At 41.0% G+C, this 27693-nt stretch overlaps 1 protein-coding gene across 1 annotated transcript in view; it reads right to left on the minus strand.

Annotated features, from left to right (window-relative positions):
- Window positions 1-25643, minus strand: part of ADRM1 (ADRM1 26S proteasome ubiquitin receptor) — a 28050-nt gene extending 2407 nt beyond the window's left edge. Inside the window, exons 1-9 of the mRNA XM_070744490.1 lie at window positions 25343-25643; window positions 21636-21846; window positions 20642-20758; window positions 19876-19999; window positions 18862-18948; window positions 16754-16835; window positions 3364-3602; window positions 1793-1950; window positions 44-146 (exon numbers count right to left, since the gene is read on the minus strand). Coding sequence (XP_070600591.1) covers window positions 44-146; window positions 1793-1950; window positions 3364-3602; window positions 16754-16835; window positions 18862-18948; window positions 19876-19999; window positions 20642-20758; window positions 21636-21845 — 1120 coding nt within the window. The 5' untranslated portion in view covers window position 21846; window positions 25343-25643. The remainder of the gene's footprint in view (window positions 1-43; window positions 147-1792; window positions 1951-3363; window positions 3603-16753; window positions 16836-18861; window positions 18949-19875; window positions 20000-20641; window positions 20759-21635; window positions 21847-25342) is intronic.
- Window positions 25644-27693: the final 2050 nt, after the last annotated feature.

The raw sequence follows: 27693 nt of genomic DNA on the forward strand, positions 1-27693 counted from the left end.
TCGTGAGTCAGCAGCTCCCAATTAGCTATGCAAACGAACTTACCGCCTTTGTTTGCTGCGTCTATGGCCTCGGCTGGCAAACCAAATTGGCTCATCAGGGGTCCCAGCTGCCCAGAAGCCAAAGCAGCACTGAACATGCTCAACGCCTGCAAAATGAAAAAAGACCAGCTCATCTAGGCTGTTAAAGTACCAGATTCTGGGAAAATCAAGCTTCTTCTATCTTTACAGAAATATTCCCACTGGCTACATGATCCCAAAGGTAGATTAGGGATCCTCCTTATGTACCTATGAGACAATCCAACCAAGGGCGTGTTTCATTCATTACATCATCTTCTTTCTACCCTAGAATATTATTTCTATTTCAAACCTCTGTCCTATAATTTATAGATTATTTCAAATAAATCTAAAGGAATTAGCTAGTGCTATGAACGTTGTTGCAGCAGAGAAATCTATTTGGAAGCACAGACTTTACGCGCACCACCATCGTGCCTGCTTTTGCATCCACAGAGGGTTAAAAACAAGAAAATGGTGATGTCCAGATGGGTGGGCGGGGCCTAATGATGCCACTGCTACCGGTTCTCCAAACCAACCACTGCTAGTGGTATGCCCAGACTGGGCCAAACTGGTAGCATTTTACCCCTGGTTTATTGTAAACTATCAACATGGGCGATAGTGTTAACAAGTATAATTCTTATCACCAGTCCTGTGGATTTGTAGCTAAGCAGTGGAGTAAATCACTGTAAATCAGAAATGGGTAAACAATACAGCCCTCAAACAGTAACACCAGGGGTCTCCAACCTTGGCAACTTTAAGACCTGTAGACGTCAACTCCCAGAATTCCTCAACTTTACCACCTGTGGACTTCAATTCCCAGAATTCCTCAACTTTAAGACCTGTGGACTTCAATTCCCAGAATTCCTCAACTTTAAGACCTGTGGACTTCAACTCCCAGAATTCCTCAACTTTAAGACCTTTGGACTTCAATTCCCAGAATTCCTCAACTTTAAGACCTGTGGACTTCAATTCCCAGAATTCCTCAACTTTAAGACCTTTGGACTTCAACTCCCAGAATTCCTCAACTTTAAGACCTGTGGGCTTCAACTCCCAGAATTCCTCAACTTTAAGACCTGTGGGCTTCAACTCCCAGAATTCCAAAGTTGTCAAGTTTGGAAACCCCTGGTACACATTATCAAAAGCTTCAGATAGACAGAATCCTAGCAAAGCTTTATTGGTTAAAGTAACATATTCATTACTGAATGAACTATCTCTCATCCCTTCCATAACCTTTCCCTAACCTGACCCTCTAGGCCACTACGGGTCCTAGAACTGTTTCTGACCTATTGACCGTGATTTAATAACAGTTGAAAATTACAATGGATCTCCTCAGAGCTTCTTATGACTGATGTTCAAAGTTACCCTATTCACCTGGATCCTTCAGCAGTCACATAAACCTATTTTCAGTACTTGGCTACCAGCTCATTCGTTGCATCATATAACCATGATTTGCAACATTTTTTGCTGGTTTCTGGTGTTTACTTCTGGTTTCCGGCAACATCACCATCACCACCAAAAAGGCTTTTAGGGGAAATGGATTTGCTTAATGATTGTGGCATTTGCTTAACCACAAAAAAATAAAAATAAATGCTGAATAAGTGATGCATTGACTTACAACTGCAATGACCTACAGCTTTAACTCTGGCCTCGTACGGTTGAGGACTGCCTACACAAGCTAACTCAAGACCTTCTTATTCAACTTGGGGCCAAGCTCTTCTACTGACATGAAAATAGTTACCTGATGGAACTGTGGAGAGGTGAGTGTGTTCTGAATCTCCTCCGCTGTTTGCGGCAGAGATTCCCCCGAAGGAAGGTAAGGCAGCAAGCGCTCTTGAACTTCTGTGTTGGCTAGGATGGGTGCCATTATTTCGGGAGTAAGCACACTGGACAGGTCAACTGCGGGTGAACACAATCAGGAGGGTCTCTTGAGATACATGGAATTAGCAAAGGCGATCACAAAGTAAAGTGGGAATCCCAATAACTCTAAAAATCATGACTACCACATCCTAAACGTATTAGTTTAGGGGTGTCAAACTCGGGTGGTCACATGACATACTGTGACTTTTCCCCACTTTGCTAAAGCGGGCTTGGCCAGCACATGACACATGCGGCCCGCAGGCCATGAGTTTGACACCCCTGTGCTAGTTGATTCTGTTGTGGTTCATCAGACTCGGACAATGAAGAGGTTGGGGAGAAACATGGGCCAGTTCTGAAGCCTGGGGAAGGCCATGATGGATACTCAGCATCGGACACAGAGATAGAGCCAGTTCCCAACCAGAGAGGCAGCGGCCTTTTATAGTCAGAGATGAGTGAGGAGAAAGAACAGCTGGGGCCTGTTCCAGATGCGCGTATGCACAGAGAAGACAGGAGAAGTGGACAACGGAGGACAATGAGCCAGCTCGGGAAGCAAAAGAAACATGGACAATGACTGGCCCCTCCCTGGCTGGGGAATAAATAGGAGGAAAGGGGAGCCGCTTGGTTGTCACAGACAACCGTTCACATTTCTGGAAAGTTTGCTCCTTGTGTCTTTCGTGCGACAAAAGACTGCCTTGCCAGAATGAGGTTTGTCTATGGTTTGAACTGACTTAATTTGCAGCCTCTCAGCTGGGAGCTCAGGGCCTTGCATTGATCATAAACGAGCTGATAAGGATTATTGTTTCAGTTAACTCCTTGCAGGACTCTTGCCTGGACTTTCTGTTGGTGAATAGAGTTTTTCTTGGTGGGGAGTCCTGCAAAGGCCAGGTCAGGACAGTACCAACCAATAGCTGCCCAAGAGTGGTTCAACACTGTGGTATCTGCAGTTCAAAACTTTTATCTAACTCCAGGCTAGAGTAACAAAGACTTTGAGATGTCATGATGGAAGTTGGAGGAAAGATGTATGTTTCAAGAGACATATCAAATATGTAACCCTTGTCAAGCCAGTGCAGAAGTTGGTGATAAATCAACGGCTTGCCACACCATCTGTAGAAGGCCTGATTTTTATGGGAACTTGGGAGGGGTGAGGAGATGGGAGCCCTAAAGCATTCTTTCGAGAAGTTCAAGGCCATCCTATGCCCACCCACCTGGGCGGAAGCGGAAGGAGGGCTTGCCCTGCTGGCACAACCTGAGTGGGCAACGGGACAGGGGTTTTTTTGGGGGGGGGGGCAAGGCATGTGAACTTTCAACTGGGTGGGAAGCTCAGATTCGGGTTCCCCAGTGGAGGTGCCAGGATGGCTCCGGCAATAAATTGGAACTTTTGAGGAATGCCTTGACTTGGACTCTTGATTTAATTTCGGATGTTACCTGGAACCCTGACAACCCTCTTTTTACCTTGCTGTCCTCCTGTTCCGGCTGGCACATTCATAGTGGCTAAGATGGTCTGAAGGTCACTCAGCTGGATGGGTTGGGTAGGGCTGGTTGCTGTGCTGGTCCCGTTTCCTGAGCTGGGAGCAGGACTAGGGCTAGTGGCCGTGGCCGCTGCCGGAGCAGCCGGAGCAGCAGGAGCGGGCGTTACCCGTGTGGAAGAGGTGCTGGAAGACGGCGTCACAGCTGTCGACTGGCTGCGAGAACTGAAAGATTTCGGAGGGGGAAAATTCTGCAAGTTATTTCTCAGCTAAAGAAGAGAAGGGGGAGTTAAAGAAGTGAAAAGCCCAAAGACCTTCTGATTTTAAACATGCCTGGGATAACTGAATGTAAACATGCCTGGGATAAACATATATCCATCCTAAGATAAAATACAGAAAATAGTATAAGGGCAGACTAGATGGACCATGAGGTCTTTTTCTGCCGTCACACTTCTATGTTTCTATGTTTCTATTTAGGTCACCATCTATTCTTCGTTTCCCAACTCCGGATGATTCTTCTCGGTTTCAAACTCTTAACTTTTTTTTTTCCATCACAAGCACAAAATCCAGAAGTGAAATGTTTGATCACTTTGGTTTTGCCAATTAGATTTATTATTTATCATTTGGATTTCCTGGCCACCCCTCTCCATAGACTCAGGGTGGCTTATAAACTGTGATAAATACAAACAGAACATGTTGAGAAAGCCAAGTTTAAAATCTAATCTAAAACCCCAATTATTAAAACAGGTCATCCACATTTATTCATCACAATCATACATTCGGCTGGAGCGAGATGCCAATGCTCTCAATGGCCACAAGTTAGCTAGCAAAGGTGAGTTTTAAAAACCTTACGAAAGGCCAGGAGGGTGGGAGCAGTACGAATCTCTGGAGGGAGTTATAGAAATGGCTAGTATATGTATATACAGTGGTACCTCTACCTAAGAACATCTCTACTTACAAACTTTTCTAGATAAGAACCGGGTGTTCAAGATTTTTTTGCCTCTTCTCAAGAACCATTTTCCACTTACAAACCCGAGCCTCCAAAACTGTAACCGAAAAAGGCAGGGAAAAGCCTCCATGGGGCCTCTCTAGGAATCTCCTGGGAGGAAAGAGGGCCTCCACCCTCCCTGTGGTTTCCCCAATCTCACACATTATTTGCTTTTACATTGATTCCTATGGGAAAAGTAGCTTCTTCTTACAAACTTTTCTACTTAAGAACCTGGTCACGGAACGAATTAAGTTCGTAAGTAGAGGTACCACTGTATTAATGTGTAAAAGTAAAAAGTTGAGGTTGTAATTACAGTGTTCCCTCGATTTTTGCGGGGGATGCGTTCCGAGACCGCCCGCGAAAGTCGAATTTCCGCAAAGTAGAGATGCGGAAGTAAATACATTATTTTTGGCTATGAACAGTATCACAAGACTTCCCTTAACACTTTAAACCCCTAAAGTGTAATTTCCCATTCCCTTAGCAACCATTTAGATCATTACTCCCCATGTTTATTTATTAAAGTTTATTAAAAATATATATTTATTAAAGGCAGATGAAAGTTTGGCGATGACATATGACGTCATTGGGCAGGAAAAACCGTGGTTATAGGGAAAAACCCCGCAAAGTATTTTTTAATTAATATTTTTGAAAAACCGTGGTATAGACTTTTCGCGAAGTTCGAACCCGCAAAAATTGAGGGAACACTGTATTGTCAACTGTCAATTATTGTTTTCTACTATGCTGAAAATAGTCGGAAGTAACTTTTCCCTTATTTGTTCATTAATTAAATTTATTTATTAAGTAAATTTGTGTGCCATCCACTCCCTGAGGTCTATATCTCCCTTCCCCCCTTTTTCCTTCCCCTAATTTCCTATTTCTATTTTCCTTTCTCTTATACCTTGATAAAACAAAGTCATATTTTTTTTAAAAAAAATACAAACTCTTAATTTATAAGAGGCAACAGATGATTTCATCTTACAGCCATGAATTCAGAAGTATAAATTTGGAAAAATATGACAAAAATTCCAGTTCCTATAGGTGAGACCCACCATTTTAAGTCACATTTTAAAAATGATAGAAGTAGAGTTAGGGTTAGCCTTCCTTTAAGTTGAAAAAAAATTCTGCTAAACAAAGCATTCCACAACCAAACCAAGGTACAACTTGCAAAGCAGTCCTGATTGGTCCAGAGAGAAGATGAGGCCATTTAGCACACCCCTTTCCCTGGAAAATGTTGGATCACTTTCACGGCTGCCTCTCTAATGGCCCATCTGCAATGAAGGAATCACGCTGTTGTATATATCCCTGGGGATTCTCCATCATCCAAATCATGGTTGTCCCAAAGGTGCTTTTTCAAGAGGCAATGAGACTTCATTTTTAAAAAAAAGACATTTCCCTTCTCATCCAAGCATCTTTAGCTCTGACTAGAGAATTCCCCACCATCCATCTTTACGTATCACCTGCTTCAGCTCCCTTAATTCACTCATGATTTTTGGCCATAACGTCTTGGGTTTTGACCAAGGTTTCTTGAACTGATTGAAGCATCACTTGTATATTCTGACAAGGGTTCAATTTCTCCAAACCCAACATACTTTCTATAGATCTTTATCTGGATGTTGCTGAAGAAGCTTCTTGGGTGAGAAGCGAAACATCTTCAGGGAAAAACCAGAAAGTCTAGTTGCCTCTTGAAAAAGGCACCTTTGGGACAGCTGGTCTATGTTCTGCTTTGGGCCCAAATCAGACTGGAACCAAGAACCATCTACTAGATTAATGTTTAAATCAGAAACAAAAGTGTATTTAAAAGTGATTTTTACAAAGCAAAGTCGTTCTTATAATTCTTGCTGGCAATGTTCCTGATCAAATTGAGCTGATAGATAACGGAGCTGACTGAGAGCCCAGTCCAATTAAGCAATTCCAAAGTGATTAAAGGCCTTTTTGACATACTCTTATAAAACTTCAGAGTTCTCTCAAACATCTGCATCTCTGTGCGATGAAGTTAAAGGGAAAGCAACAGTTTTCCAGCAAAACATTTCTGGAACTCCAGATCTAGCACTGCCACCCTGATGAAAACGTTGTAAGTCCACACATTTTTCCCAGAAACCCTCACTTAAATACTGTGGGTGTGGTCAACTATTGCCTAGAGATATATTCACTCCAGACTTTGTTTCATAGACTTACTTTCTAGAACTCTTTCTGTACAAATATCCTTGCCTACTTCGGAATCTTCTGACTCGGGCATCGAAGAAGAGTTCCTAGTCACCAGCCTCCCCCACAGAGTCAGACATTATCAGCATTGGGGTATCTACACTCTCTGGTGGTCTCCAGACTCCTCACGTTTCAGCTCTTCCTCACTCTCAATCTTTGATTCAGCTGGCAAGAACACTGGCCTTGGGTACCAAGATGGACCTGGTTCATCCTCCTCAGAATCTCTCAGTACCTGAGCTGGTCTGGGACCATTCACAATAGTCTATATAGTTAACACAAGAATTACTGGAATAAATAAGAAGCACTATTTTTTGCAAATAAATGCAGTCCTCGACTTATGACCAGTCGCTTAAAAACTGTTTGAAATTGCGATCCCCAAAGAGGGACTTACAACCCAGTTCTGAAGTTTCCCCGTCACATTGCATTTCAGTCACTTGGCAAACCGGTTGCATTTATGGTTGTTTTCAGCATCTCTAAGAGTTACATGACTACAATTTTTGATGTTTTTGCTAAAAACTGGTGTTCCAGTTTACAGCAAAAACAACCATGGAGAACACTGGGTTCATTTTACGATATCAATGTTTATTTAATGACTGCCTCAAAAAAAGGTCATAAAATTGGTCAAGTGAGGGTCTGAGAACATAAGAAGAGCTCTGCTGAATCAGGCCAAAGGCCATCAAATCCAGCATTCTGTGTCACACAGTGGCCCACCAATTGTCCATGGGAATCTTGAGCAGAAAGAGAAGGCAAGACCCTCCCTTTCCCTCGACACCCAACAAATGGGACTCAAGGGAATCCTGCCTGCCTCAACCAACACTTGGACATCCATTTCAATAACCACCGATACACTTGGCATCCATGAATCTGTCTAATCCTGCCTTGAATCTATCCAGGCTGACAGCTGGCATGACCTTTTCTGGAAGTGAATTCCATAAACCAACAATCCTCTGGGTGAAGAAATATTTCCCTTTATTTATCCTCACTTTCCTATGAGCTTTAGAGAGTGCCCGCTCGTCCTAGTATTGTGTGATAGAGAAAATATTTTTTCTCTATCCACCTTTTCTATCCCATGCATGATTTTATACACTTTGATCAAAGTGTATACACCCCTTAAATGCCGTCTTTCAAGGCTGAAGAGACCAAGGCCTTGCAACCTGGTATCATAAGGGAGGTGTTCCATTTCCTTGATCATTCTTGTTGCCCTTTTTTGCACCTTTTCCAGTTCCATTATATCCTTCTTGAGGTGCGGTGACCAGAACTGTACACAGTACTCCAAGTATGGTCTCACCATCGATTGTACAGAGGCAATACAACACTTGCTGACTTATTTTCGATTCCTTTCCTAACCATACCAAGCATGGAATTTACTTTTTTAACTGCTGCTGCGCACTGGGTTGACATCTTCATTGAGCTGTCCACCAAAATCCCTTTCTTGGCTTGTCTCAGAAAGCTTGGTCCCCATCAGTTGGTAGGTATAATTGGGGTTCTTTGCCCCGATATGCATAGCTTTGCAACCCTAATGGACAGACTCCATTGCGATCGTAAATTAAGGAGTACTTGTACAAGCATAATTATTTATATATATATTATTTTTATTGTACAGTTTTCTTTGTTACATATAAAATTTCCATATCCACAATGGCAGTGTACTAATCAGGTATAATCTTTTTTAAATACAAATAGTAAATCTTATGCACACAATAGTTATAAATATTATTCTCAAAATCTATTCACCATATTCTTCACATAGCCTTCTTAAACATTTTCCATTATTTAATTAAATGCTCTGTTTGGTTTGGTTTATAATTAGTTAATAACATCAAGCAGTATAAACAACCATCACATTTGTAACCATTATCTTCCAAATCTATTAATCATGTTTAGTTATCCTCGTTATTCAAAATTCATGATTTAATTACACATTTACGTCATTTTTATTTACAAATCGATTCTAAATTTCTAACTTCTGTTTTTATTTTCTACCCATTGATAAAGTAATTCCCCGATGAATTAACACTTCAAGATGCATGGAGACAAAGGAATATGAAAGAAAAACAGTACATATTTTACTCAAACAGACATTTATTGTGGTCAAGAATAGATATGATATGGATGTCATTAATTATTGACTAAAATAGAAATGATTGGAATTGAACCAAACATATGGGCAGACCACAATCCAATTATAATGAAATGGAAAGGCCAAAGGAAAAGACCAAGATGGACACTGAATCAGAGTAGTAAATGAAAAAAACTTTCAAATATATATGGAAAAATTGACTTTCTTCTTTAAAGAAAACAAGAAAGATGATATTTCCTTACAAAAGTTGTGGGATACCTCTAAACCATACACTAGAGGACTAGTAATGACATATGTGGGAAAACAGAAAAAACAAAAGGAGACAGAGGAAGAATTTAAAAGATTTAAAAGGAAGAATTTAAAAGATTGGAAAAAAAGCTGCAAAAATATCCACAAGATAAAACATTTAAAAATAAAATGACACTACAGAAACATAAAATAAATGTACTTAAAAATGAAGAGATCACACAGAAAATAAAATTAGGCAAAACAAAACTTTTTTTTGAAAATGCAAATAAACCAGGATGTTGGCTTACTTGTAAAATCAAGAAAGTGAGAGAAAAGAATGCTATGTCAATTAATAGATGTGAAAGGAAATTTACAATACCAAAACAAGGAAAAAGAGAAAACAGTAGAAAATTACTACGAACAATTATATAAACAAGAAAATATAAAGGAAGAAGAAATAAGAGATTATCTGGAGAATGGAAGTATACCAAAAATTCCAGAAAATGTCAAAAATAATTCGGAGGAAAGGATATCTATGAGGGAACTAATAGAAGGAATCAAAACACCGGAGAATGGAAAACACCAGGACCGGATGGATTGCCAGCAGAATTTTACAAAATATTACAAGATACATTAGGTGAAGTTATGCTAGAAGTATTTAATGATTTGTTATTGAAGGCTAAAATTCCAGATACACGGACAGAAGCATATTTAACTCTTATACCTAAAGAAGATTCTGACTTACAACAAATAAGAAATTATAGACCAATCTCTTTACTGAATGTGGATTATAAGATCTTCGCTTCAATTATGGCAAGACGGTTGAAGAGATTATTGAATGAACTCATCCATTCAGGCCAAAATGGCTTCCTACCAAAAAGACAGATAAGAGACAATATAAGAATTGTTTTAAATACGTTGGAATATTATGAAGTTCATTCTGAAAAACAGCTAGAATTATTGTTCCTAGATGCACAGAAAGCTTTTGATGTCAATTGAAATTTTATGATATTACAGCTAGAAACGACGGAATTCAGAGAAAGTTTTTGGAATATAGTAAAAGCAGTATATAACAAACAATGGGCGAAAGTGATGGTAGATGGTGAATTGACAGAGAATTAAGATTGAGAAAGGTACTAGACAAGAATACCCCCTATCGCCACTACTATTCATCTTAACATTGGAAAAGCTCAATAGAAAAATAAAAGAGGATAAAGAAATAAGAGAAATGAAAATTAGGCAACAAGAATATAAATTACAAGTATTTGCAGATGATTTGGTATTTATAAGGGAAAATCCAATAGAGACTGGCCCTAAAATATTAAGACAAGTAGAAAAAGATGGAGAAGTAGCAGGGTTAAAAATTAATAAAGGAAAAACAAAAATGATAGTGAAAAATATGACTGAAAAACAAAAGAGAAGAGAAATTGGGCATCCAGACAGCAAGAGGTTAAATATTCGGGGTATATATTTAACAGCAAGATGTAAAATGATAAAAGAAGACAATTATAATAAATTGAGAATGCAAATAGAAACAGACCTGGAAAAATGGAAGAATTTACAAATGTCAATAAGAATAGCGATAATTAAAAGGAACATATTACCTAGAATATTATATCTATTTGAAACAATTCGGATTAAATTAGGGAGAATTTTTTTTTTGAAAAGTTAAATAAGACAATAAATAAATTCATTTGACAAGGGAGAAAAGCAAGAATTAAACTGAAACTCCTACAGGAAGTAAGACTGAGAGGTGGTTTTGGTGTACCTAATTGGGAAATATACTATCTTCGGAGAGGGGCGGCATACAAATCTAATAAACTATCAAGCAGCAGCGTTGACATGGTTGAAAGAATGGATCCCACTGGGAAATGTAAAATTGTTAACTCTGGGAAAGTCACGATTTGCAAATAGGTTGGCATGCTTTTTTATGGTTTGGGAAGAACAAAATGCATTCAGAAGCATTCAGAAGATTATCATTTAGGATAATCTTTAGATCTTGTAATTTTTTCCAGTTCAAGAATATTTGGAAGTATTAGTGCTTCCATTTGTGGATAGCCAGACCAGTATTTTCATGTAATGTTTCTCTTTGATATTTTCCCTTACTAAAAACATAGCATGTCTAGCTAATATTAGGTCTTTGAAAATATATAAGTATTTTATTTTTCCCATTCCACATAAATGCATGCCACCCCAATTGTAAGCCATGTCCTTCTAAAGTCAGCATTCTTTTGTTCCTCAAATTAACCCATTCTTTCACACATGTAAGCACCAAGGCCTGATAGTACAATCAGGTAACCCAAATGCACCCTAAGTTATTTTTAGCTTCTTGTAGCATTTGCAATTTTATTCTTGCTTTTTTCCCTTGACAAATAAATTTTAAAATCGGTTTATTTAAATCCTCAAAAAACCCTCTTTTTCTAGTTTTATCAGAATTGTTTGAAACAGAAATAATAAATTCAGCAAAATGTTCATTTTTATTGTTGCTATTCTTCCAACCATCGACAGCTGTAGATTTTTTCATTTTTCTGTGCCCAAAGGCCATTGCCTTGCCATGTCCACCACCACCATCCCTGCATCTCTTCATCCGAAAGGGGGGGGGAGGTGTAAGCTCCAGTCTGAAGCGGCAGGAAGCGAAGGCTGCCTTACATGTGAAAGCAGGAAAAGGGGCCCCAGGTTCTGGTGACCCTCCTTCCCCTCTCATGTGTGTGGTTGGGGGGAGGGAGGGCAGACAGCGAGGCTATGGCCAGATCCTTAGGGCAGGAAAGAAGCTACATCCAAAGACCTTCTTTAAGCGATGGCCACCTGCCCTTCATATGCGCCTTTGCTTTACTGAGCTGCGCTTTGGCGCTCGCTTGAGGGTCCCCCCCTCATGTGTGCACCTTCCTGGTCCCGCCAAGCCACCCAGGGAGTCGTGAGAAGGGGAGAAGGATCGGCTGAAGGGAAGCCTCCACCGGGTGTAGCAATTGTTCCTCAGCAGAGAGAGAGAGAGAGAGAGAGAAGGGGAGAGAGAGGGTTGTGGGAGGTAGAAAGAGAATGAGAGGGAGAGAATAAGGGAGAGATGGAGAGATGGAAAGGAGAGAGATACCTGTTTCCCATAGAAAACAGAGCTACAAAATCTGGGTAGGTGTGGGTGAGGGGGTCATATGACACATCCACCAGGCCACACCTGAGTGACACTGAGTTGGCTATGCCCACCCAGGTTTTGTGGCTCCTGGTGTTTTCTTTTCTCTTGGAAATGGGTCCAAATGGCTCTTTGAGTATTTAAGGTTGCCGGCCTGTATTATAGGATAAATATTAGATCGTCTGCAAATGGTTGTAATTAGTACTTTTCTTTTTTTTATTTCCATACCTTTTATTTCTGAGTCTTGCCTGATCTTTCTAACCAAGACTTCCAAAGTTAGTATAAATAATGAACTGGGACAGAGGACATCCTTGTCTTGCACTCTTAGTTACATTGAAATTCTGTCATATTCCCATTTGTTTAGAATATATTGCCTTAATTTAATCATATTCATACATTTTTCACCAAAGTCCATACAGGTCAGTTATAATATCATGTCAATTGAGGTTATCAAAGGTTTTTGTGCATCTAAGATAAGCGCTAGCTGTTTTTCAGAGTGTACTTCATAGTATTCCAATGTATTCAAGATGATTCTCTCATTATTTTTAATTTGTCTTTTGGGTAAAAAACCATTCTGGTCTGAGTGTATACATTCGTTCAGGAATCTTTTTAATCTCTCTGCTACTATTGAGATATATATTTTGTAGTCTACATTTAATAATGATATTGGACTATAGTTTTTTATCTGCTGTAAATCTGAGTCTTATTTTGGTATTAAGGTAATATTTGCATCTGCACATCTGCTTTTTAATTGCTTGTTAATTTCATCATTGTTATTCTTTTGTTTAACATCGTTTTCACTGTTTCTGGTATTTTGGGTAACGTGGCCCTCTCTAAATATTGTTTTATTATATCTTCTCACATTTTTTCTTGACTGCAATGTTTTCCATAGAATTCCTGAATTATTTTCTTTTTAATCTTCATTTTGATGAAGGAAACCCTTCCCATCTATCAGTTTATGTATCATTTTCTTCTGTTTCTCTTTTTTGAGCTTGTATACTAGCCATCTACCAGGCTTATTTGCATTTTCAAAAAAGTGTTGTCTAGCCATTTACATTTTTTGTGCCGTTTCTTTTCTATTAAGTTTAATTTATGCTTTAATAATTCCATTTTCTCTTTTACATTACTTTTTTTGCGGATCTTTCTGCAAAATCTATCTCCAGCTTTTTGTGTTCTTCTTGTGATGTTTTTTGCTGTTGTTCCTTTTTCTTGTTTCTTCCTGGTATATAAGTTAATCCTGACCTATATGCTTTAGCCATGTCCCAAACATTTTGTAGCGATGTTTCTTTTTTTCTGTTTTCTTTAACAAAGAAGTCCATTTCTTTTTCACTTATTTGTATAAACTCCTTGTCCTTAAGTATATTTTGGTTCAGTGTCAATCTCAGTTTCTTCTTTTGTCCCTTCCACCTGATTTTTATTGGGTTATGATTTGCCCATATGTTCATTTCTATATCAACTTCTTTGACATCTGTTCTTATTTCTGGTGACATCCCTATCATATCTATTCTAGACCATGATTTGTGTCTGTTCAATAGAATGTATATTGGTTTTTCTTTGGATTTAACTCTTTCCATATATCCTGTATGCCTATTTCTTTATCATTTCGAAAAAGGTTTTGAGAGTGTCATTTTTTACTTGTTTTGCTACATCTATAGTCTAGTTTAACATCCACAATTGCATTGAAGTCTTCTATCATACATGTTTTCACAGTCCATTTCAATTATCTTCTTATGGAGCTTTTTGTAAAATTCTTCTTGTTATTTGGTGCATGTATTGCAGACAAAAGAATCTGTTTCTGATTTATTACAACCTCGACCATCAATATTCTACCTTCTTCATCTGAATATACTTGTTTGGCTTTTAACATATAATGCCACTCCTCTTTTATTTGTTGTGCTAATGTTGAATATAATTTCCCAATTTTGGTGTATCCCAATAAGTTGCCATGTTTTTTTTTATTATGCACCTTGAAGATAATTCAGGACCAATTTTGTGCTATTGTATTGTATTGTTTTTATTATTGTAAGCCGCCCTGAGTCCTATGGGATTGGACAGCACAGAAGTCAAATAAATTAAATTAAATTATATTTTTTGTAGTTTTGTAAACTTTTTTTCTTTTCATAGGGGAGTTCAATTCATTTATGTTAAATGATATCTTTATTTCTTCCTCCATCACTTCATTAATATATAGGTTTTACACTCCTAGTAGTTCTTATTTCTCTTTTCTTTTGCTCTTGCACCTTCTCGTTCTGCTCGTTCTCTTTTTTCAATTTCACTCTCTTCTTGTTGCAAAGTATTTTCTTCTGCTTGTATTTCTTCTTGTCTTTTACTTTCTTTCTCTTCCCTGCTTTCTTGTTTTTCACTTGCAGTAAAATGTTGATCAAAAAATTCATGGGCTTTATCTAGTGAATCCAGTCTATATCTTTTATCTTTCCAACTAACCAGGATTCCCTCTGGTATCAGCCATCTGTAAATCACATTATATTTGATCAGTTGTGTTGTCAGAAATTGATATCGTCTCCTTTGATCTCTTACTCTCCTAGGAATGTGTTTCCAAATCACTTTTTTTCCCCCTTTATATTTAAAAGGCTCTTCTCTTGATCTTATAAGTATTTCATCTCTCAATGTCTTTTTAGTAAATCTCACGCGTACCTCTCTTGGCACATTATGTCTTTTTGCATAGGTTGTATGAATTCTAAATGTTTCACCTATTCCCCCTTGTATCTCTTGTTTAGTTTTCTGTAGAGCTCCAGCCAAAACCTCCGTCATCACATCCATCAGGTCTTCCCCTTTCTTTTCTTCAATATGATGGAATCTCAGGAAGTAGGACTCCCTGCCCATCTCCAGGACAATTATTTTCTTCTCCAAGCCTTTGTGAACTTCCTCCACCTTTTTCTCTGCTTCTTTTGCTTTTTCCTCCGTTCTCGTCTGCTCATATTTTTCTGTCTTTTGCAGAATATTAACTAGTGTTTCATCTATGCCACGTATTGCCCCCCTCAACTCCCTGAACTGATTTAGCATCTCTTCATGGTTTCTTTCTAACATTTCTTGGATTTTGAGCAAGCCTTCATATATTGATTGAAGCATCGCTTCCGTATTCTGAAGAGGGTCCGGTTTTTCTACATCCAATATACTTTCTATAGATTTCTGTCTGGAGGAGCTGCATCCTGCTGAAGAAACTTCTTGGGAGATAAGCGAAACGTCTTCAAGGAAAAACCAGTAAGTCCAGCTGCCTCTTGAGAAAGGCACCTTTGGGACAGTTGGTCTATATAGTTAACACAAGAATTATTGAAATAAGTAAGAAGCACTGATATTTTTCCAAATAAATGCAGTACTTGACTTATGACCAGTCGTTTAACAACTGTTTAAAATTACGACCCCCAAAGAGGGACTTACAACCCAGTTCTGAGGTTTCCCGTTACATTGCATTTCAGGCACTTGGTAACCAGGTTGCATTTATGGTTGTTTGCAGCATCTCTAAGAGTCACATGGCTACAATTTTTGAAGTTTTTGCTAAAAACTGGTGTTCCGGTTTTCAGCAAAAATACCCCATAACAAACACTGGGTTCATTTAACAATCAGTGTTTGCTAGGTGATCACCTCAAAAAAGGGTGATAAAATTGGTCATGTGAGGGGTCTGCTTTGAAACCCTAACGGACAGCTCCATTGCAAACGTAAATCAAGGACAGCCTGTGCACGCATAATTCTTTATAAAGGGCTTATATAATGAGCTATAAAAGTGCCACTGAAGGCTGACAGCTTTCTGAATTGTTACAATCCTCCTTGGACCTCCACCGATGAACTGATAATGTCTCTTCCTATCTTATACCAGTTGGTGCAAAACTGGCACCGAAAGAGCTACTATTTATCCAGAGTGTCCTATATCTGTGGTAACTTTAAGATGCCACAATTATAGCATGGCTCAATTGGTTCAGCTAAAGATGATCTGATTTTGTGGCATAAAATTGTTCAACTGTGAGGCTGAGAGGTCACAAAACATTAAAGATAAAGGTTTCCCCAACCCAGGGGTCCCCAATTCCTGGTCTGTAGTCTGCGGCTCAGTAGGAACCAGGACATACAAGCAAGTGAAGCTCCATCCTTGAGATGCAGGCATGTAACCACATACCTCCCAGAGACCATTAAGAGCACACAGAATTGGCCCCCTGCGGGTCCCGGCGACAAAGCAATGCAGGTTGGTGGGACCAAGGGGGAGGGCCTTCTCTGTGGCCGCCCGGGTTCCATGGAACTAACTATCACCCGATGTCCGTACTGCTCCCACCCTACTGGCCTTCCGCAAGGCCACGAAGACCTGGCTTTGCCGGCAGGCCTGGTGGGCCCTGAACTAACAACTGACAGGGCCACACTGTATGAATGGTATGTATGGGATTATGACTGCTTTATAATTAATGGGTTTCTTTTAATATGGCGTTTTATAGTTTTAGGTTATATTCAACTTCTTTTTTATTGTTTTGTATCTTTTTGTACTTATTTATATTATTATTGTAAGCCGCCTTAAGTCCTTCGGGATTGAGCGGCATAGAAGTTGTATATGTAAATAAATGTGAATCTCCCCCCATCCCTCCAGTCCACCAAAAAATCTTACTTCACTATGGGCAACTTACTGTGCCCAAAAGGTTGGAGGCTGCTTCCCTAACCATTCATGTCCAACTCTAGGGGGCAGTGTAATGAAGTTAATTTCTGTCCCTACCTTAATATGTAAAATGGTAAGTTAAATGATAAGTTAAACTTCTTACCTGGAAGAAGAGCTGCTGGTTGGAGGACCCCCACTGCCCAACAGACTAGCCAAACCGGGACCTGTTAGAGCGCCCAGTCCACCTATAGGCACAATGAATAAGAATGGTTTTTAAAAAGTTTATCAAAACATGTATTTTAAAAAGTTTATTCCACACCAATTTTCCTTTGGTCTCTTGTGAGAGCCAGATTGTGCATTCCCACATCGTAAAACTGTTATCACTGAGAGGACCTCTTAATCTTGCTGCAAACTTTCAAAAGGTATCACCGAAATAATACCTGTGCACATCTTTCACAAATTTCATGCATCAAACCAATCTTGAATCAAACATGAAAAAAAAAAATCCAAAAGTTCTAGACCTGTCATAGCGAACCTATGGCACACATTTATTTAATTTATTTATTAAATCTGTATGCCGTCCCTCTCCGTAGACATGAGTAGCATGAGAAGCCATATCGTCCGGCATGTGCGGCCTTACCTGTTTGTTTTCCGAGTTTCTGGTGCACATGTGCGAGCAACCAGCAGGTGTCCTTCGTGCCTGCAGCAGTGCCGAAAAAGAGTGTGTGCATACAGGCCAGCCAGCTGATTGTCAAGTGCGCATGCGCACCAGAACTCAGAAGTTCAGCTTTTCCGAAGCACGATTCCTTTGCACTTGTGGCACTGCCGAAAACCAGTCTGTGTATGCACGCCAGGCAGCTGATCATGTGCGTGCTAGAACACAGAGGTTTGGCTTTTCCGGAGCACAGCCCCAACGAGCGCAAGTGTGTGACGTTTCAGTGTGACCTTTTCAGCACTGCCATCAATGTTCTAGACCAGTGATAGTGAACCTTTTTTTCCTCCGGTGCCGAAAGAGCATACATACACACTATCGCGTATGCGTGAGTGCCCAAATCCATAATTCAATGCCTGGGAAAGGCAAAACAGCTTCACCCGCCCCCTGGAGGCTAAAAACAGCCTGTTTCCCAACTTCTGGTGGACCCAGTAGGCTTGTGTTTTGCCCTCCCCAGGCTTCAAAGACTTCCCTGGAGCCGGGGGAAGGTAAAAACACCTTCCCCCATCCCCACAGAGGCTCTCTGCAAGCCAAAAACACCCTGCCAGAACCTCTGTGCAAGCCAAAGTCAGCTGGCCGGCACAAACATACATGTTGGAGCTAAGCTAGGGCAAAGACTCGTGTGCCAGCAGATATAGCTTTGCATACCACATGTGGCATCCATTCCATAGGTTCGCCATCACTGTTCTAGACCATACATTCAGAACCGCAAATGTTGGAGATCAATTGCAGCACAATTGTTACCATCTTTAGAAAACTGTCCCACTGGGGAACTCTGAACAGCACGAAGTAAAAAAAGGAAGCACATTGGCCAGGTGAGCAATTATTCTATTAAAGGAACCTCTCGCTTTATTACTTGACATTATGAGCCCCAAGACAAGGTCTTGACAATCGAAAAATCAGAAGGGATTATGATATGAAATGATCTACTCCTGCCTAAAGCATCTCTAGGTACACCTCACCCAAAGTATCACACTATCCAAACATGCTTACTGAGGCTCTCATGCCACACTGAAACAAGTGAATGAATGAAAGGGAGGGGAAGGGGATAAAAGGGAAGAGGAAAGGGAAGAGGGGAAGGGAAAGATTGATTAACATGGAAATATCTAGAAGCACCATTCTTAGGTCTTTCATATACCAGAAAGGAACAGAACAATTACACCTGCATACATGCAGTAAGAGGACTTTGGCATCATTTCAGTGGCTGGCAAAAGGTCTTGTTGGTTGACCAACCACTGAAGAAAACAAAATGATTTAAAGCAGGCCTGTCAAACTGGCGGCACGTGGGCCAGATGTATCACAAACAGGCCACAGCCATCCCAGCTCTGCAAAGGCAAAAAACATCGCGATATGTCACGATACGTCACATGACGAAATCGAGTTTAACACCTGTGGTTTAAACTAATGCTCCTGCATCCCATACTAATATTCACAAACCAGAGCACTTTGGTTTAAATTATAGTCTCATCAGTGGAAAGATAGCTGTTTTCTAAAACGAAAAGCTAAGACAAGATTTGAATAAATATCATTCTCACATAAATATCATGAAAACACTTTACCAAGTCCGCCTAAGCCCGTTGGTCCAATCAACTGCATCAGCTGGTTATGACTCATGTTTCCCAGAAGACTTTGCAAGCCACCCTCACCTAAAAAGAAAAATAAAACAAAATGTTTATAACTGTGTAACTAAATGCCGTGCAATGCAAACAAACAGAAGGAAAGCTTGGGCGCTACATTTAACAGATACATACAAAAATACATTTTCACATCTTCCTTCCAGAACATTTTTCCACAATCCATACGAAAAATGGTTGCAGGAATTGGGTTTGGCTAGTCTAGAGAAAAGGAGGACTGGGGTGACATGATAGTAGTTTTCCAGTATTTGAGGGGTTTCCACATAGAAGAGGGAGTCAATATATTTTCCAAAGCACCAGAAGGCAAGACAAGAAGCGATAGATGGAAACCAATCAAGGAGCAAAGCAATCTGGAATTAAGGAGTAAGTTCCTAACAGTGAAGACAATTAACCACTGGAACAGTTTGCCTCAAGAAGTTGTGGGTGATTCATCACTGGAAGTTTTCAAGAGTTTGGACAGCCACTTGTCCAGAATGGGATAGGAGACCTCCAAGGTGCCTTCCATCTCTATTCTGATTGATTGATCGATTGATTGAACTGCACATACTAGGCTGCTTAATATAAAAGTATATATGCTACTATCAAAGCATAGGTTTTTACTGTTTTATATGTGGTTTTGATGTTTAGCCGGCATCAAATATTTTATAATTGGATTTGAAAGAAATTCTTAATGGACCAGAATTAAAGGCCATGAAAACATGGCTTTGCCGGCAGGCCTGGGGCCGGCAAACAATTCCATCTTACAAGGCTGAATGGATATGAATGTTTTAGCACTAATGGTTTTAAAATTGTTTTTTACATTGTTTTATATTGTTGTTCGCCAGAGTCCAGAAGGAGTTTGGGCGGCCTATAAATCACATGCATGATTTGATAAATGACTAATTTGATAAATAAATGACTAATCCTGAACAGAGTTAGCTTCTTGGAAAAGGCTCCTACCTCCAAGGGCAGAAAGTTCATGGCCCCCACTTCCACTGCCTCCTAGAGCTCCAGGCATGGGTGGATTGTTGAGGTACTCATTCACCTTACGACAGTGCTCTTCATCTTTCTCCGTCTTAGGTTCCTGGGAAGAAAATGGGGGAAAAAAACGTTTTCTTCAGGAGAGTTGAGTAATTTGTAACACCTTAGCTTTCTCAGTAGAAGAGGTCCTCACTTTATGGCCAATTAGCCACCATTCGAGGTTACAACGGACCCTCTCCGTTCATCTGGCAAGGCCAGCAAGGCTTTCCTGAAGGCCTCTGCAGCCAATGAGAGCTCCAGATTGATCCAGAGCTCTGTTATCAGCTACAGAGGCCTTCAGGAAAGCCTTGCTGGCTGCAGAACAAATAGGCCAGGGTGTGTGAGGCCTGACTGCAACTGTCCGAAGATAAGTAGTAGGGCATCTCCACCTCCCATCCCCCCCCCAACTTAATTTTTACCTGTGCATCATGGAGTGGGCTGGATCTTATTAAGGGCTTGTTTCAGGAGTAGGACTTATATTGGGCGCACATGTAAAAATCAAGCTAGGACTTACTTTCCGAGTAGGTCATATTTTCAGCAAAACATAGTATGACCTCAATCCAAAGTTATGGTGGCTGACTCTTCCCTATCAATTTCATGATTTTTCTCACTCAAAATCTTCTCTAACTGCGTGTGCATTGTACTGCACAACATCACACTAAAATTCCCCAAGAAGCGCAGGACACAGACAGAAGAACTCACAAACCTGCATCCAGAAGAAAAGTCTCTTGGATCCAGCCTTGAACCTCAACACATAGACACGTCCAGTGGTACACTGAGACACCCTTTTAAATTCACAGTCATCAGGAAATATAATCAGGTCCTGAAAAAACAAAGGGAGGATCCAAATACTTATAGTATCAATCAATGCTGATCAATAACTAACTTCTCAATCTAGGGAAAAGGAAAACTTCGGTGGCTCCCATGGAAGGTACCATTCCAATTATCAGGGGGAAATCAAATCTCCTACATCAGATGTTCTCTCACGCTCATCTATTATCCAGCCCAGAAATTTGAAGATTAAAAAAATGCCTGGAAAACCACAAACCACTTCCCTTTCTTGAAGGTTCATTTTCAAAGAAGAGAAAAATTATCACTGGAAAGTTGACCCTGTATGCTTCATGATAAAAAAAATAGGATCTTCCAGGGAAAAGCAGAAAATGTAATTTGTACAGAGTTTGAATTATACATTTATTAGTATGGCATTTAAGGACTGCAGAAGCTAGATGCAAAATAAAAGTAAATAAATACTCTATACAGGAAGAGGTAATTCTATATAGATTCATAGTCTATATTAATTCTGATTCTTGCTAAAATAGGAGCACAAGAGAAAAGGGGACTAAATTATATCACCCCAAAGCATGTAACTTAATTTATTATAATTGAGAGGCAGTTTGGCCTAGTGGTTAAGGTGCTAGCCTAAAAAACAGGAGACTGTGAGCTCTAGTCTCACTTTAGGCATGAAAAGCTGACTAGGTGATTTTGGGCTAGTCACTTTCTCCTCATCCAACCCATCTTACAGGGATGTTATGGTGGGGAAAATAGGAAAAGGAAGGAGTACTATGCATCTTCATTGCCTTGAGTTACTTATAGGTGGGGTAAAAATAAATAAAAAGCATACAAGCATTCAATTTTAGCTATCAATGGGCAAACATGCTTTACATGTACATAAGCAAAACCCAATGGAGTGTTCCACTTACATCCTCTACATTCCCAGATGTCCTGTCTTTCCAACAGAAGTGAATGAGGGAATCATCCGTTTGCTGTATGTAGACAAGGCCCTTCCTCTTATCAGGAGTGACCGTGCTGGCTTTCAAAGACATCTTTCCTGCACGAAACTCCACCAGGTATTTGCTTGATGAGCCCCGAGAGCCGGGCACCAAGGTTGGGAATAAAGCACCAGAAGACATCCTGGAAAGAGATAAGATTCATCATGAAGACTTCTCTTACAATCACGTTTCCAGAGAAGTAATGTAGATTAAATTCAATTTTGGCAACTGCAGGGCACCAAATTTGACACACACACACCGCCCCCAATTCAATCCTCCCTCCCTAGTCTTATACCTTGACAGACCTAACTGAATGAAAACTTTCCAGCATATATAGATGGTCCTCGACTTACAATTCATTTAATGACTGTTTGAAGTTACAAAAGCATTGAGAAAAGTGACATGGCCATTTTTTAAATTTTTAACTGTTGAAGTATCCCCATGGTCATGATAAAAATTCTGATACTTGGCAACTGACTGATATTTATGACAGTTGCAATGCCCCAGAACCATGAAATCACCTTTGAGAACTTCTGAGAAGCAAAAGACAACAGGGAAGCCAGATTCACTTAAAACTATGTTACTAATTTAACGACTGCAGTGTTTCACTTAACAAATGTGGCACCCAAGGTCCTAAAATGGGGTAAAACTCACTTAACAAGTCATGCTTAGCAACAAAGTTTTGGGCTCAATTGTGGTCATAAGTTGAGTAGTAGTGGACTTTACCAAACAGCAGCAATTAAAATAAACTCAGATACAACAAGGTGGCAAGAACAATTGTGCATCTCCATTTTGGGGTTCTCTCAAACCAGACGGTAGCAGGCTGGGAATACTAAAAAGCTGTGTCAAAACAAACAAGGAAGTCAGGGATGATAAGTCCTGGTATCATTTCGGCCATGTGGAAATGGGTAGGTTTGCTGGCACCCTAAGAAACACCAGTCTCACTACTACAGGCCCCCTCTTTCTTCAGTTGCACCCAAACAGACAAAACTCCCTTTAAGAAGAAAGTTAGCAAGGAAAGGAAGTATTAGCTCCAAGCTCTTTCTGGGTGGGAGGCCATGATGACTCTCCCCTTTTGCTCCCACCCTGGATCTCCCCCCCCCCCCCCCCCCAGTCAATCAGAATAGAAATCAAAACCCACAGATGAGTTCTTGGCAAGTGGCTGTCAAGGATCAGCCAGAACCATAAACTGAGTTTTGAGGCTTGGGGAAATCAGATCCTCCGGAGATGAACAGAATGGAACATGGGTTAGGACCATACTATTTATGGGACCGTCTCCTGCTCCTGCAAACATACCTCCCAGAGACCTATTAGATCACACAGGGTTGGCCTTCAATAGGTCCTGTCAACTAAGTAATGCAGGTTGGTGGGCCCAGAGGGGAGGGCCTTCTGTGAGGCTGCCCCAGCCCTATGGAACCACCCCACCTCTCTAATGTCCATACTGCTCCCACCCTACTGGCCTTCTAAAAGGCCATAAAGACCTGCAGGGGCCATGAGTGTTACATCTAGTCACGTCGAACTATGAGTGATTGGTATGTATATGTGTCTAATTGGACAGTTTGTCAAGGGTTTATTAATTGTTAGTATAATGGGGGTTATTTATTGTTGTTAGCCACCTTAAGTCCCACGGGATTGGGCAGCATGGATGGATGGATGGATGGAAGGAAGATAGATAAAATAACAAGAATTGGAAGGGACCTTGGAGGTCTTCTAGTCCATCCCCCTTAGGCAGGAAACCCTGTACAGTACTAGTGATGGTGAACCTATGGCATGGGTGCCACAGGTGGCACGCGGAGCCATATCTGCTGGCACATGAGCCATTGCCTTAGGTCTGCTCCAACGTGCATGTGTGTGCTGGCCAGCTGATTTTTGGCTTGCACAGAGGCTCTGTGATGGCATTTTTGGCTTCCAGAAAGCCTCTGGAGGGAGGGTGTTGTTACCCTCCCCTGGCTCTAGGGAAGCCTTTGGAGCCTGGGGAGAACGAAATATGAGCCTACTGGGTCCACCAGAAGTTGGGAAACAGGCTGTTTCCGGCCTCCTGAGGGCCTGGGGGGGAAGCTGTTTTCACTCTCCCCAGGCATTGAATTATGGGTGTGGGCACTCATGCATGTACAATAGCCGCACGAATCCTGCCGCACGAATCCCAGCGACCGATTAGGTCCCACAGAGTGGGCCTTCTCCAGGTCCCGTCAACTAAACAATGTCGGTTGGCGGGCCCCAGGGGAAGAGCCTTCTCTGTGGCGGCACCGGCCCTCTGGAACCAACTCCCCCCGGAGATTAGAACTGCCCCTACTCTTCCTGCCTTCCGTAAACTCCTTAAAACCCACCTTTGCCGTCAGGCATGGGGGAACTGAAACATCTCCCCCTGGGCATGTTTAATTTATATATGGTATGCTTGTGTGTATGTCTGTTAGTATATGGGGTCTTTCTTAAATCTTTAAATATTTTAAATTGTCAGATTATTTATGATTTGTTTCCACGTGTTGTGAGCCGCCCCGAGTCTTTGGAGAGGGGCGGCATACAAATCTAAGTAATAAATAAATAATAAATAAATAGCATACGGCCAAACTCTTTCAGCACCCGAGGGAAATAGGTTCACCATCACTGCCCTATACCATGCGCAATGTCTTCTTTAAAGGTCCCGTCAACTAAACAATACAGGTTGACAGGCCCACGGGGTAAGGCCTTCTCTGTGGCTGCTGGGACATGGAACCAACTACCCACCCCTTGTCTGTACTGCTTCCCCTGATATCTTTCAGAAAGACTGTAATGTAATGTAATGTAATGGGGGAACTGAAACATCTCCCCCTGGGCACGTTTAATTTATGCATGGTATGTCTGTGTGTGTGACTGTTAGCATATGGGGTTTTTAAAATATTTAAATATTTTAAATTTGTCTGATTGCTTATGATTTGTTTTTACATGTTGTGAGCCGCCCCGAGTCTTCGGAGAGGGGCGGCATACAAATCTAAGTAATAAATAAAATAAATAAATCATGTCCAATTTGCAACCATTTCTGTATATTTATTATTTATTTATTTATTGGACTTATATGCCACCCCTTCTCTGAGGGCTCTATATGTGAGTTAGGGTTTATTATGGGTTTTACTGTTCTTATTACTAATTGTTTTTTGTATGTACTATTTATTGTTGAAGGCCGCCCTGAGTCCCATTGGGATTGGGCGGCACAGAAGTCAAATAAATTAAATTAAATTAATTTAAAACTTCCAGTGAGGGGAGCATTCTGGAGGCAAGTTATTCCACAGATTAACTGTTCTGTCAGGAAATTTCTCCTCAGTTCTAGGTTGCTTCTCTCCTTGTTCAGTTTTCACCAGTTGCTTCTTTTTCTATCCTCAGGTGCTTTGGAGAATAGTTTGACACCCCCCACCTCTTTATGGAAGCCCCTCAAGTACTGGAATACTTCTTCAGCCCAACCTTTCTAAAGCCGCCCCTCTGAACCTCACCCGGGCGCATCCCAACCTGGCATCCCTCGGGAGGGGGTAAGGTAGGGGTTGAACTACAATTCCCATCCTCCCCAACCCCCCTCCCGACTTGAAGGGTGCGTTTGAGCGGTTGAGAAAAGCTTCCCTCAGCCACAATCTCTCCGGGCGCTCCCGCCAAGCCAGCCTACAGTTTACCTGTCGCCTTAATTGGGCCTCCCGCCGCTCGCTTTTTCTTCCCCTCAAAAGCTTCGACGGTCTCTTCCGGCTCCCCTCAGCTCCTCTTCCAGTCACAGCGGAAGCCCGCCTTCCTTCTTGCCTTCTCTTCTCTTTAATTGGCTGGCAGTCGCACGGCCCCTACGCTTCCGTTTGGTTAGAAGGCATGCCACTCAACAGAGGTAAGGCTCAGGCTCTCATTCTCATCCTGTCGCGAGCCTACGCGGACCGGCATGCACCGCGCTCAATCGCTCTTTCCGCCTGCCTTCAGCTATTGTGCTGTGTCACGTCGGCCGGGCGGAAAGAAAAAGAAGGGGTGGGGAAGGGGCGGGGCTTCGGAGCTACGGAAACGTTGGAGAATCGCCTTCCTACGGCGAAAGCGTACTGTGTAGCCTGTAAGTTGCATGATGCGCTGGCATAGATGTATGTCTTCCTATATGTGTTGCATTTATGCTTGATAGCCATCCACGACAATTATCCTTTTAAAAAAAATTAATCCGCTTCCTTCTCAACCTGTCAAGGCGGCCACTTCTCCCCTCTCATGAGTAGTCTCATTTTTACGCAAGGATCATGAGCCACGTGTACTGGGGGGTTTTCTGAACTAAGAATAGAATACAGTATACAGTAATTCTTTATTGGCCAAGTGTGATTGCACAGACAAGGAATTTGTCTTTGGTGCGTATGCTCTCAGTGTACATAAAAGAAAAGGATACATTTGTCAAGAATCATGAGTTACAACACAATGATTGTCAGGGATCAAATAAGCCATCTGGAAAAAATATTAATAAAAATCTTAAAGATACAAGCAACAAGTTACAGTCATAAGTTGGAGGAAGTGAGTGATAGGAATGATAATAATTATAATAATAATTTATTAGATTTGTATGCCGCCCCTCTCCGATGAGAAAATACTAGTAGTAACGGTAGTGCAGACTTAGTAAATAGTTTGACAGTATTGAGGGAATTATTTGTTTAGCAGAGTGATGGCGTTTGGGGGAAAACTGTTCTTGTGTCTAGTTGTCTTGGTGTGCAGTGCTCTATAGTGGCTTTTGAGGGTAGGAGTTGAAACAGTTTGTGTCCAGGATGCAAGGGGTCAGTAAATATTTTCGCTGCCCTCTTTTTGACTCATGCTTTATACAGGTCCTTAATGGAAGGCAGGTTGGCAGCAATTGTTTTTTTCTGCAGCTCAAGATGGGATTTCTTTCCAAGACTCCTCATTGAGGATCTTGGCAAGCTTGATTTTGCTCCCAGGACAACTAGAGGGGGAAAGCTCCATCAATGTCCCTCCTGATGAAAAGACTCAAAATAACTGAAACACCATAGCCTAATCATGCCAGATACAGGTAGTCCTCAACTTACCGGTTGTTCATTTAGTGACTGTTCAAAGTTACAACAGCACTGAAAAATGTGACTTGGTTTTTAAAAAGTTTTTTGTGCAATGTTAACTGTCCTAGAAGGCAGAGAAGCTGAAATGAGGTGGACTTCTTTGGAGTGCATAGATTAATTCAGTAATTTAATTGCAGAATTACAAGGGGGGGCTATCAATATTCCAGCTGCCAATGCATTTGTGTCCTCCATCATTAACAGTCTCTGACCTCTGTTTAATTGAGAGTATCCAAGGCAAAAACGTCTTCAAACATGGATTATATATCACTGTCCTTTTCCTATGTCTTGATAATGGAAATTCTGGCTGAGAATTATGCTGGTTTCTTCTAGACATCTTTGAAACTCTCCTTTTCATAGTTCACTTTTGAGAAAATGGATATATGTCTGTGTCTAATTCCTTTTATACAGTGTTGTGGTTAGCTCTGCCCCAGCTCCTGCCCCAAGGACTGTGGATGTGGGGGAGACATCCACATGCTGCAGGCTTGTTTTGCCCCCCCTCCCAGTGGAATCTGCTCTGAGGAAGGCTCCTCTGACCAAGAAGACATGAGTGACAGGGAGGAGGAGAGTGTGGCAGACAGCTCAGAAGGAGATCCTCCTTGGATTCAGAACAAGAGTTAATGATACAGCCACGCAGGCAGAGAGTGATGCATAGGCAACAACAACTGAGAGATTATTATCAAAGAAAATGAGGCTACCTGTGGTTGGGTGGGGGCTGTGGTAATTAGTGAGGCTGCTATAAATAGCCTGTGGGTTTGGCCATTGTGGAGGATTATCTGATCCTTGTGTTTTCCTGACTGCTTCACTGACTTTGACCTTTTGTGTGCTGATTTTCCCCCTCTTTGAAACTAAACCAGAGCAAAGTGTGTTTCACTTTGTGAAAGAAGAAGGACTGTGAATTGCCTCACACCTGCAAGCTAAGTATCACAGAACTGATAAGGGACTTGTAC

Source organism: Erythrolamprus reginae, chromosome 3, assembly GCF_031021105.1.
Source record: "Erythrolamprus reginae isolate rEryReg1 chromosome 3, rEryReg1.hap1, whole genome shotgun sequence".
Taxonomy (NCBI): Eukaryota; Metazoa; Chordata; class Lepidosauria; order Squamata; family Dipsadidae; genus Erythrolamprus; species Erythrolamprus reginae.